This window comes from Brachionichthys hirsutus, chromosome 6 (assembly GCF_040956055.1).
Source record: "Brachionichthys hirsutus isolate HB-005 chromosome 6, CSIRO-AGI_Bhir_v1, whole genome shotgun sequence".
NCBI lineage: Eukaryota > Metazoa > Chordata > Actinopteri > Lophiiformes > Brachionichthyidae > Brachionichthys > Brachionichthys hirsutus.
In genome coordinates, this window is record NC_090902.1 from 993497 (window position 1) to 1013496 (window position 20000).

Here is a 20000-nt window from a genome sequence, read left to right on the forward strand (position 1 = left end):
GAGAACTGAGGGGGGCGGGGTCAGTGTGGATCCTCACGCAGGTGCACATCTCCGGTTACTGCTGTTCACTACACACCTGCTGAACCTGAGTTTAACGTGTGCGTGTGTGTGTGCGTGTGTGTGTGCGTGTGTGTGTGTGCGTGTGTGTGTGCGTGTGTGTGTGCGTGCGCGTGCGTGTGACAGAGGAGCGCCTGCTCGATGTGACGGCTGGACAGCTGGAGGCTCTGTTCCGGTACTCGGTAACCGGGGACTCGGCGTACCTTGTGGCTCCACAGCGCCCCCTGATGGACGCACAGGACGAAGACGGGGACACGTCAGTAAACGCAGAGCACACATTATAAAGTTAGAAATCAAACTAAAGTGAATCTTTGGTCTCCTCACAGTGGACTCCACCTGGCGGTTCTCCACAACCAGAAGGAGGCGCTGAAGAGTCTGACTCAGGTTGTGGCCGCTCTACCTGGACAGGAGGTGCTCAACACGAGGAACCACCTCTACCAGGTATCTATGGAGAACCTCCCGCCGGGTTGGTCGATGATCTCTGCGTCTGAGCCGACCAATCAGCAACCAGCTTTCTGTGACATCAGGAACGATCAGGCCACGCCCGCGTCCGTAACGATGTCGCCGCTTCCTCCGTGTATCCCAGACTCCTTTGCACCTGGCCGTGATCACCCGGCAGAGGGAGGCGGTGGAAGCGCTGCTGTCGGCCGGCGCCGACCCAACCCTGACGGATCGTCATGGCAACACGGCGCTCCACCTGGCGTCCATGCTGGAGGGAGGAGGAGGGATGGTGGCGTCCTTGCTCCGGTTCAGAGAGCTGAGGGGACTGCTGGAGCTCAGCAACACAGCAGGTACCGGAGACGCCGCGCACGGGGCCGCCGGCCGCGCGTCAGCGCGCCGCTCACCCGTTTCCATGGTTACAGGCCTGTGTGCCATCCACCTGGCAGTCCTGGCCAATCAGCTGTGCTCGCTCAGGGAGCTGCTAGAGGGCGGGGCTAACGTGGAGGCTCAGGATCGCAGTTGTGGACGGACGGCGCTCCACCTCGCCACCGAGAGCAGCAACGTGTCGCTGGCCGGCTGCCTGCTACTGGAGGTACGCCGGGAACGCCGGGGACGCCGGGAACGCTGGGGACGCTGGGAACGCCGGGAACGCTGGGGACGCCGGGAACGCCGGGAACGCTGGGATCAGGAAGTTCTGATGGTGCGTTGTTTTCTGTCACCAGGGAAACGCCAATGTGGACAGCTGCACCTTCAATGACTCCACCCCCCTCCACATCGCTGCAGGGCGGGGCTCCGTCAAGCTAACGGCTCTCCTGATGGCTGCAGGTGAGACGCACCTGAGCCGCTAGCTGAGAGAAGGGAAGCTATAAATGACCGACCCGCTTCCTCACCTGTTAAAGGCGCAGACCCTCATAAGGAGAACTTTGAGCCGCTCTTCTTCAGGGAGGAGGAGGAGGAGGAGGAGTGCTGCGATGAAGACGATGCGGATGAAGGCTACGCAGGAACTACGCCGCTCAACATGGCCGCCAACTCTCAGGTGAAAGAGGACGGGGCAGAATTAAGCACTTTGATCGCCTTCAAAATAAGAGCTTTGAAAATCCTCATTAATGTCTAAAATGCTTTGTGAGGCTGAGATAAGAATAGAATTAAGAATTAAGAATGACTTTATTCTGAATATGAATCAAATATTTCTAAATATTTCTTTACAGGTGTTGGAGCTTCTCAGAGGAAAAGAGTACGAACCGAAATCTCCCCTCGGACCCTTCACGCCTCCCCAAGGTGAGCTCAGCGTGGCGTTTTAGCGTGAACTGTTCCTTTAAAGTCGTCTCCACCCGTCTGAAGCGGCGCTCCCTTTATCCTTTGAAGTCGTCTCCACCCGTCTGAAGGGGCGCTCCCTTTATCCTTTAAAGTCGTCTCCACCCGTCTGAAGCGGCGCTCCCTTTATCCTTTGAAGTCGTCTCCACCCGTCTGAAGGGGCGCTCCCTTTATCCTTTAAAGTCGTCTCCACCCGTCTGAAGCGGCGCTCCCTTTATCCTTTGAAGTCGTCTCCACCCGTCTGAAGCGGCGCTCCCTTTATCCTTTGAAGTCGTCTCCACCCATCTGAGGCGGCGCTCCCTTTATCCTTTGAAGTCGTCTCCACCCGTCTGAGGCGGCGCTCCCTTTATCCTTTGAAGTCGTCTCCACCCGTCTGAAGCGGCGCTCCCTTTATTCTTTAAAGTCGTCTCCACCCGTCTGAAGCGGCGCTCCCTTTATCCTTTAAAGTCGTCTCCACCCGTCTGAAGGGGCGCTCCCTTTATCCTTTAAAGTCGTCTCCACCCGTCTGAAGGGGCGCTCCCTTTATCCTTTGAAGTCGTCTCCACCCGTCTGAAGCGGCGCTCCCTTTATCCTTTAAAGTCGTCTCCACCCGTCCGAAGCGGCGCTCCCTTTATCCTTTGAAGTCGTCTCCACCCGTCCGAAGCGGCGCTCCCTTTATCCTTTAAAGTCGTCTCCGCCCGTCCGAAGCGGCGCTCCCTTTATCCTTTAAAGTCGTCTCCACCCGTCCGAAGCGGCGCTCCCTTTATCCTTTAAAGTCGTCTCCGCCCGTCCGAAGCGGCGCTCCCTTTATCCTTTAAAGTCGTCTCCACCCGTCTGAAGCGGCGCTCCCTTTATCCTTTAAAGTCGTCTCCACCCGTCCGAAGCGGCGCTCCCTTTATCCTTTAAAGTCGTCTCCACCCGTCTGAAGCGCCGCTCCCTTTATCCTTTAAAGTCGTCTCCACCCGTCTGAAGCGCCGCTCCCTTTACTCAAACAGGTGATCTGGTGAGCCTGGGCGTGGCGGTGAAGCAGCAGCTCTGCCGCGCTCTGGAGAGTGAAGGATGCTGGGAGATTCTGGCTCACAGTCTTGGGCTCGGGATCCTCAACACGGCCTTCAGGCTGAGCCCCTCCCCCGCCAAAACACTGCTGGACAGCTACGAGGTACGCGCACGCACCTTGACGAAGCGACACCCGGTTCGCGCTGCCTGCCGCGACCTCTGACCTCAGAACTGTCCCGCAGGTTTCAGGCGGGACGGTCAGCGACCTGCTGGCTGGCCTGAGGTCAGTCGGAGTGTGTGAAGCTTTGAGCATCCTGGAGGAGGCGCTGCATCGCCGTGACAACCAGGAGACGAGAGGTGAGGCTGGTGAATCCGGGGCCGTCCATCCTGCCGCCCCATTGGTCACTCAGGCGTGTTTCTGTCTGCAGGTGAGGCTCCGGTTCCGGACCTGAAGCTGGACGTCCGGCTCGACAGCGGGGCGTGCGACAGCGGGGTGGAGCTATCCACAGCGTAGCGACCTCATTGGCTGGGCTCAGGCCATCCGTCCATCGAGCTTCTCGTTTCAAACTAAATATCGGGTTCAGCGTTTAGCCCAGAAGAGACGACGGCGGTAAAAACGACCTGAATCTGGTTCAAACGGTTTTTAAAAGGGAAAAAGGAATTCGTCGGATCCCTGAAAGCATCAGGAGGAGAAAGCTTGAAGCTTTAATCCAGTGAACCGAATCAGGAGATAAAATGAGGGAGTCAGAGAACGGTGCTAAAACTGAAACGATTGTTAAAGATGCATGTTTATAAAGTTTTTATTTTTAAGGTCGCATTTGTACGTTTGACCCCGGAAGACGACGATTTCTTCCGTCTGTGTTCCGAGTTTGATGATCGAGCTTTTTTTTTTTATGCTGATGAGCCGAGATTCAAGTGAAATGTTAAAAAAAATAATTATGCAAAGCATTGTGGGAAAGGAAGTCCAGTGCCTTTTGTGAAACCAAAGGAAACAAAATATTTGCGTCTCTGCACTGTACAGTCCAACAAGCTTTTCATTGGTTATTTTTTTAAATAAAGTTTTTATATTTATGCGTTCATTTTGTCGTCTACTCGTCACAAACTGGTTTAGCGTCATCGCCTGCTAGCTTAGCTCCAGGCTCCACCCTTTCAGACCAGGATGTGTTAGCTTAGCTTAGCATAAAGGTTGGGTCCAGGATGTGGCTAGCCCAGATTAGCAGAAAGACATTCAGAACCAACGACGGGTCAAGTTTGATAAATATTTTATTCAGTTTTTTTTCTCATCTGAGTTGAGAGTAAAGTGATTATTTGTTTACAAGAGTTTTCTGAATCTGCAGCCTGAAAACAAACGGAAGGAATTCTGCAGTTTCCTCCACTTTGAGAAAAACGTTCACAGAGCGATTAGTTGATCAATCAGCTGTTTAGAGCTTCGAGTTTCGTCTTCAGTGCAAAAAAGAGAACAGTGTTGTGGGCGACGGACGAACTAACGGCTCTCATCTAAAAAACTCATCAGAATAAAATCCAAACCTTTTTTTTTTTTTTTTTAAAGTGGATAAATCTCAGCAGCACACGAACCAATCACGGGCATGCATTAGGCGACGGCTCCTCCCCGTCGCGGCCGGGTTCGGTCCGCTTCCTCCGGGTCGTTGGCACATTCACAGCTTCGGCGGCCCTTCTTCACTCGGTTGTTGTTTAAGAAAGCAGATGGAGAAAAAAATAAAATTAAAAGCATTTAAGGGGACAAAAAACAAACTGCGCCGATGATTGGCTGATGAGGGGGGGGGGGCGTGGCCACATGACAAAATCAAACAGTTTGTTCCAGTAGTGAGAAGGACGCGGATCACATGGCGTATTTGTGAGTCCATTCCTGAGCTGTCTTGTTGTACCTGCAGACACAAAGCAAAGCAGGCGAGTCCAGCGTCTGCCGGCAGGAACCAGACCATATATGGGAACGCCCCAGAAGTACAACCAACCAATCGGGGCCGACTCCTTCCGAGGATTCCTGGACTTACTTCGAGGAGTCTGTTTTGTAGATGCGGGCGATCTCCGGAACTAGAGGGTCGTCGGGATTCGGGTCACATAGCAGGGAACAAATGGACAAAAGCACTGCAGAGAGGAGAACATCTATTTCACTGACGGAACCGGCTCGTCGGACCTCGGTTCCTCCAGAACGTTCCGGTTCTGACCTTTAGAGATGGTTAAAGCCGGAGACCACTGCGATCTCAAAATGTCCAAGCAGATGCTGCCGTTACTGTTAATATTTGGGTGATAAATTCTGGTTGTGAAGGCCACCTGGAAAGAACAAAGAGAACTCCTTCAGTGACACGACAGGTTCTGGGAGGCGGGTCGGTCCAACATGCCGGTCGCTGACCTTGGGCGGTTTGAAGGGATAATCTGTGGGGAAATGGATCGTGAGGAAGAACACGCCGCCTTGGTAGGGACTATCGGGCTGCGGGGGGGAGACAGAAGCACATCCTCAGCGCGCGAACCCGACCCGACCCGCTGGGCAAGCAAGACTCCCACGGTTCTGATGAAGCGGGTCGGACGTACAGTTCGATGGAGACGGAATGTCAGTCCAGAGGACACGCAGTTAGCACGCGCCGCTCAAAGCAAAAACTCACGGGCCCGACGGGCCGGCGCCAGAACACGCGCGTAGTTTACGGCAGGTCCGTACTTACCGGGCCCATGATCGTAGCCTGCCAATGAAACACTGGAAGAGAGGAGAAGGGATCGGGTTTACCGCGTGACGGCAACAACCAGACAAGCGGCGAGCAAAGCGGCGAGCAGAGCGGCGTCTTACGGTCGTCGCCGACGGGTCCGGCAGAACACTGAGCCGGAGGATCTCTGGACAGGTCCGTGAGCTCCTACAGGCAGACGGACACGGGTTCAGACACGCCCCCAGTACTCAGATTACTCCAAAGACTAAAGTAATCTGGGGAAAGTATTCAGTCAAAACGAGAACGGTACCGATCCGTTCACGCTCCTCAAGTTCAAACGGATCACAACCAATCACGCTCCTCCTCCGGCTGACGGCGCAGAAGTAACCACAGAAGAAGAAACCGATCAGGGCGGCATGCTGGGAGACAGGAAGTGACAACAGAGGACCCGAGAGAAGAAGCTGCACAGATTCATCGGATCAGAACCAGACGAACCAGTGGGATCGGACTGGTGTCGGCGGGAAACCGGCGCCGACCGTTCGGCTTTCACGCCGGTCAACCCGTCGGGCGCTTCCTGTCGGATGTCGGAAGCCAAAACCAAACATCAAACAAAAAGCCGCCGAACTCTGAACGCTAACAATCCGTCCCGCCAAGCTTCCGTAAACGGATCACGAGTTAACCTGCGTCAGGTACCAAACACGGATCGGGTCACGTTCTGGAGCCCGCCGGGCCCGCAGAGGGGAGGCGTTTGTTCTGAAGGCGGGCGGCAGACGTGGCGTTCCGGGACACACGGGTTCCCAGGAGGGCTATTTTTACCGCCGGACGGATCGGGATTCAGCGGAAACACACGGAACACGGGTTTGGGTTTCAGCTGCAGGTCGGTGGTGTGCGACACACGGACCCGATCGGTACACGCGGCTCATCTTTCAGGTCCGAGTTAGGGAGGCGAGAAAGTTCAGACGGGTCGGCGGCTAAAGCAGAAGCAGGTTTGAGCGCTGGCGTCGACCCGTTTACCAGAACTAATCTCCTGTCCCAACGGAGGCCCGGCCCGGCCCCCGCCGGGTCGCCGCTCAATCATCGGATCGAGCCTCGAACGCTAGAAGCCCAAACCGTCCGACAAACACGGGAAGAAAATAAATCAGAATGTTCCTTTCATTGATCGGCGGGATTCGAACCGTCGCACAAACAGAACGACTCTTTGACTCGTGTGTTAAAAAAGGGAAACAAAATGACCGACAGAATGAAGAAATGAGAAATCTGCTCATCTTTGCTTCTATAAATCACTCAAAAGAGGGACAGACGGTTTATCGGTTTATCGACACAGACGAGATCATTGATCAGTAATCAGAGACCGAGAGCCAATATTTGGATCAGACACATTAGCAATAAAATAATAATCCTGATTAAAATCTAATTTTGAGGCAGAAAAATGTGATCACCTCTGATCACCATCTGGGGGAAATCAATCACCCAATCAATATTATCAAGCAACGCCAGAGACCACCGGAGCCAAATGAGCACGTTCTAACAAAAAAAAGGGCTTTAAAATATTTACCTTTTAGCTTTCAAATACGGGCACATCAGTTATTAGCGTTAGCTAAATTAAAACATCATTCTGTGTACTTATAATTATTATTATTAAACACTTTAACCATAAAAACGCAATGACTTCTCAAACTTCAGAAGGAAACCGTAAAGCCAAAGCTAGTTGTTGACAACAACAACAACAACAACAACAGGTCACACATCTATTTATTTATGAATGGAAGCAGTTCGAGGCCCTCTGACACCGATGCTAACGCTAACATCGGCTCCAGAAAATGGACCATTGTTCCCGGTGGAACATCCACGACCGCCGCGGGAGTGCTGTCAAACGCCCCCCCCCCCCCCACCCCCACCCCCACCAACCCGATCACACACACACACACACACACACACACACACACACACACACACACACACACACGGTAAAATAAAACGTTATCTCCAACCCGACGACGCAAACCGAACCCCCGGCACTGACACTTCGGTGTCAAGAGCGAGCGAAGGCTGCTAGCTACAATGCTAACGACACGAACGAAGTGGAAATGGGACTCGTCAGACTTCCTAAATGTCAAATGCGGCCGAAGGGTCGTCCGTTACCTTGGAGATTCGTTTTAAAGCCATTCCGTCCGTGTGAAGGGACCGACTGTCGAGCAGGACGAGGTGGAGGAGGAGGGCAGGCCGGCTAGGTGACGCTAACTAACTAGCATCGAGGATTCTGCTAGCTTTGGAGGCTGGCTGGAGGCGCTGTGCTAGCTAGCTGTGCTACACATACGCCAGATAAACTACAAATGGAATCGTGGTCGATGTAAACCGTCTGTGACGCAGTCTGGAGGCCGACTCTCCCTTCAGCCTTCAGGCTGACACAGACAACAGACCGGACCGACCGTTACTTAAAATGTCTTCCGTTCCGTCAGTACGTTACACACCGAGAACAGCTTCACCGGGGGAGGAGGTCTCACTCTGACGCCGTTTTAAAGAGGTCTCACTCTGACGCCGTTTTAAAGAGGTCCCACTCTGACGCCGTTTCAAAGAGGTCTCACTCTGACGCCGTTTTAAAGAGGTCTCACTCTGGCTCGGTTTTAAAGAGGTCTCACTCTGACGCCGTTTTAAAGAGGTCCCACTCTGACGCCGTTTCAAAGAGGTCTCACTCTGACGCCGTTTTAAAGAGGTCTCACTCTGGCTCGGTTTTAAAGAGGTCTCACTCTGACGCTGTTTTAAAGAGGTCTCACTCTGGCTCGGTTTTAAAGAGGTCTCACTCTGACGCTGTTTTAAAGAGGTCTCACTCTGGCTCGGTTTTAAAGAGGTCTCACTCTGGCTCGGTTTTAAAGAGGTCTCACTCTGGCTCGGTTTTAAAGAGGTCTCACTCTGGCTCGGTTTTAAAGAGGTTTCACCCTGGCTCGGTTTTAAAGAGGTCTCACTCTGACGCTGTTTTAAAGAGGTCTCACTCTGGCTCGGTTTTAAAGAGGTCTCACTCTGACGCCGTTTTAAAGAGGTCTCACTCTGGCTCGGTTTTAAAGAGGTCTCACTCTGACTTAGTTTCAAGAGTCCAGATAACAAATGTCTCCTCTATGAGTTTCACAGAATGTTTATGAAGGTTTAACAATAAACCTGGATTGAAACATGAATTGTCATTAAATTTAAATGTTATGTTATATCCTGCAATCGCCTTGAACCCCGACAAGAACCGACTTCACCTGGGACATCCCATCATTCCCAGCCTCAGGCAGAGCAGTCCAGGATGACGGAAGTTCTCAGCGTGCACGCACACACACACACACACACACCCACACACACCTGAGTGTTATTATTGAGGTGTTTTCATCCTTCATGGAATCTGTTCAGACGCTGAGGAGGAGGAGGAGGAGGAGGAGTGCAGCTGCTCCTGCTCTCCTGCAGATGTCCTACTTTTGCTACACATCGGGAGTGACTCCAGACTGAGAGGAGGAGACGCAGCAGCAGTTTGTCCTGCAGAGGTCGATACAGGATGCGTTCGGGTTTGGCGTGCTGCGTGGGTCGCCTCCTCCATCGTGTTTAAAGAGCTCATGTTTTGAAGCTTGACGCTCCGAGGGTCTGGCGGACGGTTCTGTAACGCAGGTCAGAACGTTTTGACCCCCTACCTCATCCACAAGACCCCGATGTGGCATCTGGTTCAGGACTCTAGTCCTCTGACTAGATGCTGGATCGGATCAAGGTCAAATCAACGACCTCGATGAGCCAAAAGAACAAAAACCTCCTTATGTTTACACTCTTAGTTTAGGTTCTGGTTCTGGTTCTGTAACCTTCTTTGTCTTGGAGAAGACATTCTAAATCAATCATCGGTGCCAGATGCCACCCATCCCAGATTCCCAGACCATTTCTCCACGGAGCAGAGCCTCCAGGGGAACGGTAACGCACGTGAGACGGCTGAGGAACGACCAACACGGCGAGGAAGACTCCATCTTAAAGAACAACATCTTTTTATTTAACTGCGCTTTCATCCAGGAGCGTTTCCTGGAGACAGGGGGGAGATGCTCCTCTTTGGATCCAGGGAGGAAACAAAGTCTGACTCATAAAACAGTCAAACATCAGAGTCACCAAAGCAGCTACATTCAGAGGGGGGGGGGGCAGAATTCAATCTGAAGGATTCTCGTTACCTTCTGCGGAGGTGTGGGAGGAAATAGAACGACGGGAGGCAGAACAAAGGGCGGAGCCTGAGATGATCTGAACCGGGTCGTTCTTATGAAGCTTGTCGAACAGCTTTGAACCCGCTGGCCACGTGGAACTCCTAGATGCGGTTACCATGGCGATAAGAAGCGACGTAGCATCGTCTCCCTGACGGCCTCATCCCGGAATTATCGCCGAGCTCTTTCCCTTTGAAATCGGCAGATTTTAAATCAGCAGAGCTCCTTGATGAGTTTGGAACAAAGTTATTTTGTTTTCCTCACATTTGATGGATTTTATTTATTTTTGTGACTTTTTACTGGATAAACGATTTATCAGCGACGGCTGGGATCCATCTGACAAAGAAAATGCAAATATTCAAATATCAGCTCGGCCAAATCTCCCGAAATCTGCAGCAAAACTCTTCTCTTTTTTCTAACAGTCTAATGAGCTCTTTTTTTTGGGGGGGGGGGTGATGAATTCCACAAGGAGAAGGAGAACTGCGCTAATGTGGCCCAGAAAAGAAATCATCTGTTCAAAATGCAAATGAGGCATGTAGCATCTGAAGCTAATTTCAACATCCTCAGGAGCTAGCCTTCCCCAGACGGAATGATTTGTGACGCATCACGTTTGTGTTTGTGTGACGAGTCCTTTTATTCTGCCGCGCTAAACGACGAGGAGCCTTTCTATTTGGGCCCGTCTTTGTTTGTTTGTTTGTTTGTTTGTGCGGCCTTGCAGCGACTTCACACCATTAGCGCGTCTGAACGATGCGAAACCAAAGGAAGGCCGGAGACCGACGCCTGCAGGTAAAATAAAATAAAGTAAAATAATCTGAAACGCACTCTCACTGACTAAAAACAACAACTAAACTTATTTAAGCCCCTTAAGACCGTCGAACAACAGCCACCTAGCCGCTGCAGGTAGCATCTGAGCCGCACCCTGAGGGCATTCATATAGGCCACGCCTTAACTGGACCAAACCACTTCATGGGAGGGGAGGGGGGAGTGAAATCAAAATGGGAACTTCCCATGGAAATATAATCCAGTGAATATCACAAACAAACAAACAAACAAATAAATAAAGCAGCCAGAAAGTGTTCCTACCTGAATTCATGTGTCTCACCTTTAAGTGACCGACAGCGTCTGGTCAAACAGTAGATTACTGAACCTTCATCTTCATCTTCATCTTCATCTTCATTCCAGATTGTCAAGGAGCACAAGAACGAAAGCAGAAAAGGTGAGTTCGCCATAAAAAGCATCAAAAAAAAGAAAACCTGATTCATTTCGATTCCTCCTGATAATTGTTTAATTGAGGCTCCGCCCCCTGCCTGAGCGTGGACAGGTGTGCGGGTTTCACCTCATCACTGCGCTTCCAGCAGGTGAGCGCTTTTAATTGTCTGAGCCGAGACTTAACTTTGAATCGATCTTTTCTGTTTGTCCAGCAAAACCTTTTTTTGATGCCGAGTCCAGAGGTCTGATATTTGATTCACTTTGACACTCGATGACCTGAAACTTGACTTGGAAACGTAACCAAGAACTTTAAACTGGAGTTTAACGGCAGCTCAAAGACTTAAGACTTCATTTGAACTTCAGTCTTCAGATTTGATTCAGGCTTGACTTGAGCTCACATCTTGAGACATAGATTTGGACTCCATCTTGATGATTTGGGAACTAGACCATGTCCTTCTCTCTGGACACAAGACGAGTCTCGGATGTTTCTGTAATTAATTCTTTGTCCCGGAAAGAATGAAAACAAAGACTGGAGCTTAACTAGACAAACCGAGTCGTGTCTCGTGTCTCTCTTTACCTCCAAGTCGTCAACGTTTCACTTACCAACCGAGGAAGCAGCGGGTGGAGAGAATGCGGATTATCTCGGCAGGAAAACAGGAACCGCTTTAATGGCGTTCAATCAGCCAGCTCACCGACACCAGCGCCGATAGCGGCGCCGCGAAGGAAGTCAACGCAACGCCGGGATTATCAACATGTCTTTAATCTCTAATCAGCCTTTATCTGAACTGTCGCATAGCAACAGAAAAAGCCAGACACATTTCAGCTTCCCGAAAGAGAAGCCTGAAAATACCCATTTTGTTCTGTCAAAATAAATACTGAACAATATAAAAGTCGTTTCCGTCTCCTTCGGGCCCTTAACGTGATTTCTTTTCCTTTTTTTTTATATATATATACACATTCGTGCTGCGAGATGCAAACATCAATGAATAAATTAAAGGAGATGGACGGGAAACGGAGCAGGAACAGAACTAACTCTTGCTTAGTGGAGTTTTAATAGTTAATGATCCATCAGGAAGTCCCAAAAAATGGAAGGAAAGAATCCCATTTGATCTCTTTGATTTCTTTGATTTCTTTAAATTGTTGTTTCAATTTTTCAATTCTTCATGATGCTGCACAAGCTGAGTCCAAACGAGCCCTAAACCTCCAGAACCGCCGGCGGCCGCATGGGGGGTGAGAAAAATAGATTCCAGTTTTCCCAACTGGAGCGTGCTCCGATTCGGTTTTCGTCTTGTGATGCGTTTTGGGACGTCTCCAAAAATGGCTTCGCTACACTTCTTAGCTCATTAAATTTCATGAAGGTAGACGATGCTTTAGTTCACTAACTTATTGAGGAGCTTCCCACACACACACACACACACACACACACACACACGCGCGCGCGCGCGCACCGCCTGACATTCAGCTTCCACAGCCTGCGTCCGTGGAGGCGGCAAAGCAAAGAGACAAAAACCAACCGAGAAAACAAGATGGATGTTCTCGTTCTTAAAGATGCAAGAGAAGGACTGTAATTATTATTATTATTATTTGTATTCTCCTGTCTTCATGAAGGAGACGATTACAAACACGAAAGGAAAGTTGATTTGAAAAAGATCAATAAATGGAATTGGAAACGATTCAGGAACGTTCTGAGATCTTTGGGGAACATCCATTAAATCCAAAGTCTGAACTTCAAAAGATCAAAGAAACTATGTCAATTTGATTCATTGTGAGAAACCTTTTAAAAGAAAACGTACAATTTGACAACGTGCCCGACGTCTCGGACTTTGTTTTCGTGGTTCTATCGTCGCACGCTTAAATGTTTCCCCGGAATGGTTTGAAATGAACAAACGAGAAAATTAGGGAAGGGAATAATGTCTGGGAATGTCTCTCTGGGATCACGTACGGCTTCAAATCATATTTCATTGTCTGTCAAATGTTCTAAGATGAAAGTCAGTGGACTGATGTGGACTGAAGTGGACTGATGTGGACTGATGTGGACTGAGCCGTGGTGAACCGGCTCCCTGGTGTATCCTGGCTGGAGTAACATTCCGGGACCGTCTGAGCTGTGACCTGCCGCGTGTTCGGAGGAGGAGCCAACGCGAAAGCGACATTTGTTCCTCTGCAAACCTTTTGAGGGCGTCACCTTTTAATGAAAGCCCTTTGATTAGCGTCCCAGACTCCGGCCCACCTGATTGGTCGGTCTATTGAAAGCAAGTCGACAAGAGAAACGTGTCATTAAAGTGTAGGGAGTGGCCTATCGCATGACATCACTAGTGGCAGTGATGACCCACTTCTCTGGAGTCTTAAAAACAAACTGCTGCCACCTCCTGGCGCGGAGGGGTACTTCCTGAACGCGCTTGCTAGCATGCTAATCTGCCGTCGGCTGTAGCTTCCGGTTCGTTTTTGGTCTCCAGCTGATACTCGTGTGAACTTGATGTTCGAGACGATGCTGCTCTACTTCCTGCTGCTCTACTTCCTGCTGCTCTACTTCCTGCTGCTCTACTTCCTGCCGCCGGTTCTGCATTCACAGAACTCCACTGATTGGTCCACCTTTGGTCTGTAGCCCACCGGAGACCGTTTAAAGTGGACATAAACGCCCGACTTCAGGTGATGGAGTGGAAACCGCTTAAACCCGGAGCGAGGACAAAGCAGCGTGGGATGATGGGAAAAGGGCATTTCATCCACTCCAACATCACGCTTGTACGAAAAACACGCATCGCCGTGGAAACTGGGCGTAGATGCACACGCACGCCAACACGCGCACACACACAATCTGAAGCACGCACGGTTCACGGCGCCATCGACAACATGCCTGGTGAATGATTGATGAGGGTTAGGGTGATGCTGCGTGTAGCATAGCTCGCGTTTGGGGGGGGGGGGACCTCACAGCGCAGGGAGGACTTCACGAAGCCGGGTCGCTTCGGCGCGGGACACGTGCAGGTTCTCCAGCTCGCCGTCTAAGAAAACGTACATTAAGCCTAAATAAAATAGTTCCGCGCCTCTTTTCACCAATAACAGATGTTTCAGAAGCAAATGGGGAACCTCTCCTCAAGCGGGCCGGCAGGGAGCATGGACTAACAATCAGAAACGAGTCCTGATCAAATGGGGAACCTCTCCTCAAGCGGGCCGGCAGGGAGCATGGACTAACAATCAGAAACGAGTCCTGATCAAAGAGCTTTGGCAACGTAAGACCGTCCAGGCAATAATCACATTTCGTCCCGTCCGGTTCTCCACACCAGCAACTTCCCGGCTGCCAGCGGTCCGGATGATGGGATCAGGTTCTGGTTCAGTCATAGAACAAGCAGCATTAGAAAGATGGAGAACCGATGGGTTGAGTTTGGGCTGGACTTAAAAGCGGCCGCCGGCCCTCGTCCCCTCAGGGGCCCGAATGTCCGGAGGGCTGAAAGCGTCCGAGGCGAGCCGAGGCGAGACGTCCCTGCTGTCACAAACAGGACTCCGGGGACTCTGTGTGGGTGTGCAGGGACCTCTTCTCCGGCTCCATGTGGATCCCGTTGTGAAGCACGACGTACCTGAGAAGAAAGAGGAGATTTCATTCATCGAGCATCGAGCAGCGGTAATGGCCGAAGGCGCTCCGGCAGCAGAGCTCAGCAAGCCTTCAACAGGACAGTCCCAATCAGGGCCCAGACCTGGACCCAGACCTGGACCCAGACCTGGACCCGAACCTAGACCCAGACCTGGATAAAGACTTGGACCCAGACCTGGATAAAGACCTGGACCTAGACCTGGACCCGGACCTGGACCCGGACCTGGACCCGAACCTAGACCCAGACCTGGACCCAGACCTGGACCCGGACCTGGACCCGAACCTAGACCCAGACCTGGATAAAGACTTGGACCCAGACCTGGATAAAGACCTGGACCCAGACCTGGACCCAGACCTGGACCCGGACCTGGACCCGAACCTGGACCCAGACCTGGACCCAGACCTGGACCCAGACCTGGATAAAGACTTGGACCCAGACCTGGACCCAGCTGCACCTTGAGCCGTTTTCACACGCGATTAAAACGCTGAAATGCGTCATCCTGAACATCTCGAGTCTCGCTCCACGCTTCTCCAGGCGTCCCGTCAGGGTGGAACCATTCCCGACCCTGACGGGGGACACTTCCTGCTGCCCAGCGGGCCGTGAAACGGAGCCTCAAACGCTCGCCGCTTTTCAAAGGAATGAAACGCTCGCCGGAGCAGGAGGCTAAATTGCTGCCACATTGTGCCGCTGAGCTTCGCGGCGGTTCTGAGAGTCGGTTCTGAGAGTCGGTTCCGAGAGTCGGTTCCGAGAGTCGGTTCCGAGAGTCGGTTCCGTATCGGCGAGGAGCTGCAAACAGTCCAAAGCTGATTTCCAGCATTGATCTGTTTAATCATCGTCCAATGACGAGCCCTCTGAAGAGGATTTAACAAATCTATCGATAAAGAGAGAGGAAGACAAAACAAAGATTCAGTTTTTATCCCTTTGATCTTTATTTGTGATGGAATATCAAAGATAAAGCAAAGCAGCCTTTAGTTTTCATATATTTTCGTTTTTGTATTTTTTTGTATTTGGGAACTTGTAGGAAATAGTCCACTAACGACTTCCGAGTGGAAGTAAGGAGAATAAAGGTTAAAGGTCACCTTCTTTGCAGGTTAAAGCGAAGAAGAAAGGAAGGAGACGTGGAGGACGAGGAGGATGAGGAGGACGAGGAGCAGGAGGAGTAGAGGACATCTTTCTGAAGGTGTGAAACAAGCCTGACATTTTCAAGCTAATTAGATTTCAGGCTTTTAACACACGAAGAAAAAATGCAACCTCTGACATTAAAGCAGAAAATAGCGCGTGGCTTTCATCTTGTTCTTGTTGAACCTCTCTCTCTCTCTCGCCCTTCTCCTAATCACACACTCAATCACGGCCTCTCTCGCCCACTCTCGTCCTGATGATGCCACTCAGAGTTGGTTTCTCTCGGGTTTCACTTTTCGCAGGTCGCCACCCGCCGGGTCGACGAACGGCCGTTTTCAGGTTCGCTCCACACGAGGTGGAAACCGGCGCCCACAACCCACCGTGGTGCTGATGAGAGGATGGGGGGGGGGGGGGGCAAATGACCGGAACTCAAAATGGAAAAGAGACGCGCAGAATCTGGTGAAACGAGAAAGAAAATTACACCAAGTTTACACAAACAAGGGTCTAATGTTGCTTAGCAACAAAGATGAGTAATATGCATGTCGGAGAGACTTCTCACGAAAACAACAAACATCCTCCATTTCCCTCTGAAACACGGAGGAGGATCATTACACGACCCGGAGAGCCGAAGCGTGACGAGTCTGACGGAACGGCGGATGAGATGAGACCAGCCGGAACGGGAACGTTTGGGAAGAGGACATGAGAGGACAATGACGGGAATACATTCCATTCCATTCCTTTGTTGTGCTGTAGAAGTTCAGAATATTTGTCCACACAAATATTCATCTGAAAAGAGCGACTGATTTGGCTAAAGCTAAAGCTAAAGGCTAAAGATAAAAGGTCTCCGGAGCCCTCCCCGAGTCCGGCGGCATCAGAGAGGCCTTTCACAGGTCTGGAACCAGGAAGGTGTCATACATGGTCAGAGGGTCAGAGGTCAGAGGTCAGGGCGACCTTTGTTATCCTGTTTTCTGGTTGTCGGTGCGCGTTCTTCTTCTCCTGTTAATCGCGGTCACTGTCAGCCCGCGCCGTACGCCCCCTGGTGGAAGTGATGCGTTACGACAGTCGTGCCTGATCCGGGCCCCATCTCCACTCAGCACCATGAATCAGAACCAGGTGGGCTTGAACGGAAATTAGAACCAGTTTCCTCCCCCCCCCAGGGCGGAACCGATCCATCAAGCAGCCCCCCCCCCCCCCATGTCACTCTGATTATCGGGTCGCAAGCGCTCAGAGTGTAATGGAATGGAAAAAAAAGGATCCTTGACATTATTAATCAGGCGTCCTCATTTGTTTTAACGTGCCAGAAAACCACTTTGCACAGAAGTGCATCCAATTAGCCGAAGATTAAAGCGACGCCTCATCTCATGAATAATTCAGAGGGAATGAGTTCTGAGTTCTGAGCTCAGAATCTCCCGAAAATGTCAAGCGATTTGTGATTGTGAGAAAAGTAGCGGCTGCTCATTAGCTAGTCGTGAAGATTTAAAATGTAGAAACACAACAAGAACTGACGGAAATACGCAAACGTCAAATCAGCTGATGAAAAAGATGACGTCTTGAGTTCGCTTTTAGACCGGCGACATCGTCTCAGCTCGGCAGGGAACCTGCAGGGAGAACATTCCCGCTGACACCACCCACGGGACAACTGGATGGGACGTTGCACGGGGCCCAAACAAAAGGCTGGCGGTATCACCGGGAGGTTCCGGCAGCGCCGGCAGCCTCAGCCGGACCGGGACGCTTTACTGACGCGAGGGAAACGAGAGCAGGAGGAACAGGAAAGACGTGTCTCACTCTGACAGGAAGCTCGTCTGCATCAGCATCAAACGTCGGACCGAAACGTTCCTGCAGCGTCCCGAGAGTTCAACCCACTGCAGGAAACAAGGTCGGACTCTCGGCGCACCTTAAAACGCGAAACGGAGCGTTTCATGGAAGCCTGAGACGGAATCAGCTCCTCCGTCAAACCCCAGGAGAACTCGGTTCTGTCCCGAGTGGACCCGAATTCACAAACACGCATCCAGATGGACGTAGAACCACGTCAACAGGAAGAGCGACGCACACGCATGACCCGCCAGAGTCCGGCGGGCCGGCGCCACTTTGTCATCAGGTCGCTGTCAGGTGGAAAGCTAAACCTCTGCAGCGCTGTGAATATTTAATGAGACGAGGATGAGGAAGGAAGGAATGCTTCATCGTGATGTTTATACGACGCTCAGACACAAACTGGACCCTGAAACCAACAGAACCGGAACGGCACAAACAATCAGCCCGCCTGTTTACGTCGGGACAAAGGTGGAAAACAAAACCCATCTGCTCCACCCCCCCGTCCAGACAAACAACAAGCAGACGTAAACACAAAGACGAGGCTGCACTAACGCTTGAAGCATTTCACTCTTCAAGTTCTGTCCTGATCTGCTCTCTGTCTGGAAGGCGTGCTGTAAATAAAGTTTGAATGATTGAATTTGGTGGAGTTCACCCGTCTGTGCCTCGGACGGCCGAATCCTTCGCTTTGATTGACGCTCGAGGTGATATTAATGATTGATTATCCATGCAGATCCCTCGGACTGTCTCGGTCCGCGTCGGAACCAACAGTCCGGACCGTTCGCTGTCCCCTAAGCATGATTTATCCCCCCACCCAGGAGATATCTAAGTCCTCTTGTTTACGCGTGTCCCTGAAGGAGGCCGTTAATCTGCACCATCGGGCGTTTGATCCCCGAGCAGGATCCTCCGGCGCTGGACAGCTGAGTGCATACAGCAGTACCATTTAAAGAGCTATGACGCCTTGCACACTTATAGCTCTGAAAATGGCGCTGCCATCTGCAACAATCCGAGGAGGCAGCGTCTCTGGAGACACTCTGGATGCACACTTTGGTTCTGTTCTCCACACACACACACGGCCCGGGAGCGTGCGACGAGTCCGTCCCGCCTGGCGTCCGCGTCCGGGCAAACGGCAGGGCGGCTGGAAGTCGGGTTTGCAAACATTTAGACGCGTCTTTCATGACAGGAAATAGTCTGGGATGAAAACAGAAGTCTGTTCGGGACACTTCAAGTCACTTCTAGCCAAAGTGCCTTGAGATGACTTTATGTTGTGATCTGGCGCTATATAAATAAAACTGAATTGAATCCTGGGAGGACGTTAAAGTAGAAATTAAAAACTGGACATTTGTTCAGGTCAAATACCATTTTATAGTTTACAGAGGATCAAGCAGCAGTTAGCAGCCGTTAGCCGCCGTTAGCCGCAGTTAGCTGCAGTTAGCAGCCGTTAGCCGCAGTTAGCCGCAGTAAGCTGCTAATAACAAAGAGTGATGGAGTTCAGGCCAAAGGAACCTGTTAGGAGCAACAGGTGGACCAGAGGACGATAAAGAACTCTCCTCCTGCCTCCTTTCCTTTACTTCTCCCAAACAACAACAACTCCTCCTCCTCCTCTTCCTCCTCCTCCTCAAAGACGACACAAATATTCATCCGATCTGATCTTCATCGCCACCGATGCTCTTCAGAAGTTGAGATTAAACTACATAATGTCTTTAAAGGCATGACGCTAAATGGTTCACCCCCCCCCCCCCCCCCACACACACACACACACACACACACACACTGAGACAATGTGAAGCTATTCGTGTTTCACGCTGCATTAATTCATGAGCGTTGTTAGAAATCCGTCTTGGAAATGTTAGCGCTGCAGAAACAGATTAGCGAGCAGTGCGAGCTTAGCATTCTTAGACCCCCCCCCGGGGCCAAACAAAGGTTGCCAGAACTCCACATTTATCGCGCTCTTATCCGTGTTATGTAAATGCGTCCCCCGTCCCCGCCTGCTTTGTCCTCTATGTTTGAGCGTGAAACCGATGTTTCTTTGAAAATATCGCCTGAAGGCAAAGACAGTTCTAATATTTTTATGTTGAATAATTTAAAAGGCGACCCGGGCTCTACCCGACATGAAAACGGGCTGCTTGAAGTTATAATGTCTGCTCCTCCTCCTCCTCCTCCTCAGATGAAGAGTAGAGAATCTCCCCTCTGAACTCCTCCAGCATCCCTCCCTCAGCCGTCCAATCAGATCCTCTCATCCTGCAGCATCACCAAACACCTGTCTGCTCGGGCTCAGGCTAGCTGGACCTGCTCGTCAGGAGGCGTCCAAACGGCGGCCGTTGCTAAGCAACCAGGCGTGGCGTGAACGCTAAGTGCTAACCGAGCCCCTGTGAATGTCACGGGGTGACATCAAAGCTGCTTTCCTTTGTCGCCTCCATGGGGAAAGAAGGGAAAGAAGACGAAGTCACCGAACACGGGCTCAGCGGCGGCGCCGCTGAAACGCAACCGTGTCCAATTACGGCGTGGGATGCTCATAGCTTCATCCAGAAGGTAGCCGAACGGCGCTTTGTGCAGGAACAAAGCGACACCCGAGGAATCCGCAGCCGCTCCAAACACCGCGTGCGCTCAGGAATGACACCGATCGATCG

The 20000-nt window shown here is 51.3% G+C and overlaps 3 protein-coding genes across 4 annotated transcripts in view; 1 reads left to right on the forward strand and 2 right to left on the reverse strand.

Annotated features, from left to right (window-relative positions):
• nfkb1 (nuclear factor of kappa light polypeptide gene enhancer in B-cells 1) overlaps positions 1 to 4344 on the forward strand; it is a 12828-nt gene extending 8484 nt beyond the window's left edge. The window contains exons 14-24 of the mRNA XM_068740391.1: positions 1 to 41; positions 184 to 313; positions 384 to 498; positions 644 to 848; positions 921 to 1090; positions 1221 to 1323; positions 1398 to 1534; positions 1707 to 1776; positions 2787 to 2950; positions 3030 to 3144; positions 3216 to 4344. The exon at positions 1 to 41 is cut by the window's left edge and continues 73 nt beyond it. Of these exons, the coding sequence (XP_068596492.1) occupies positions 1 to 41; positions 184 to 313; positions 384 to 498; positions 644 to 848; positions 921 to 1090; positions 1221 to 1323; positions 1398 to 1534; positions 1707 to 1776; positions 2787 to 2950; positions 3030 to 3144; positions 3216 to 3301 (1336 nt within the window). The 3' untranslated portion in view covers positions 3302 to 4344. The remainder of the gene's footprint in view (positions 42 to 183; positions 314 to 383; positions 499 to 643; positions 849 to 920; positions 1091 to 1220; positions 1324 to 1397; positions 1535 to 1706; positions 1777 to 2786; positions 2951 to 3029; positions 3145 to 3215) is intronic.
• On the reverse strand, positions 4033 to 7968 carry LOC137894918 (ubiquitin-conjugating enzyme E2-17 kDa). Of its 2 annotated transcripts, none has more exons than XM_068740392.1 (7): positions 7587 to 7968; positions 5588 to 5651; positions 5466 to 5497; positions 5159 to 5236; positions 4974 to 5079; positions 4800 to 4893; positions 4033 to 4673 (listed from the first exon to the last, which is right to left on the reverse strand). In XM_068740392.1, exons 1-7 carry the CDS (start codon positions 7608 to 7610, stop codon positions 4628 to 4630), a joined length of 444 nt encoding a protein of 147 aa, XP_068596493.1. In that variant the 5' UTR covers positions 7611 to 7968; the 3' UTR covers positions 4033 to 4627. The 2 variants fall into 2 exon arrangements, with proteins under 2 accessions (XP_068596493.1, XP_068596494.1); XM_068740393.1 differs by having other exon boundaries at positions 7916 to 7948.
• Positions 7969 to 14339: 6371 nt separating this feature from the next.
• Positions 14340 to 20000, reverse strand: part of htr4 (5-hydroxytryptamine receptor 4) — a 25448-nt gene continuing 19787 nt past the window's right edge. Inside the window, exon 6 of the mRNA XM_068740378.1 lies at positions 14340 to 14427. Coding sequence (XP_068596479.1) covers positions 14340 to 14427 — 88 coding nt within the window. The remainder of the gene's footprint in view (positions 14428 to 20000) is intronic.

Excerpts from the sequence above, each read along its gene's own strand:
- LOC137894918 (XM_068740392.1), bottom strand. The coding sequence starts at position 7,610 with ATGGCTTTAAAACGAATCTCCAAG. Across the intron at positions 5,498-5,587 it reads CGGACCCGTCGGCGACGACC|TGTTTCATTGGCAGGCTACG; the intron begins GTAAGACGCCGC and ends CCTCTCTTCCAG. Across the intron at positions 5,080-5,158 it reads ATCCCTTCAAACCGCCCAAG|GTGGCCTTCACAACCAGAAT; the intron begins GTCAGCGACCGG and ends TGTTCTTTCCAG.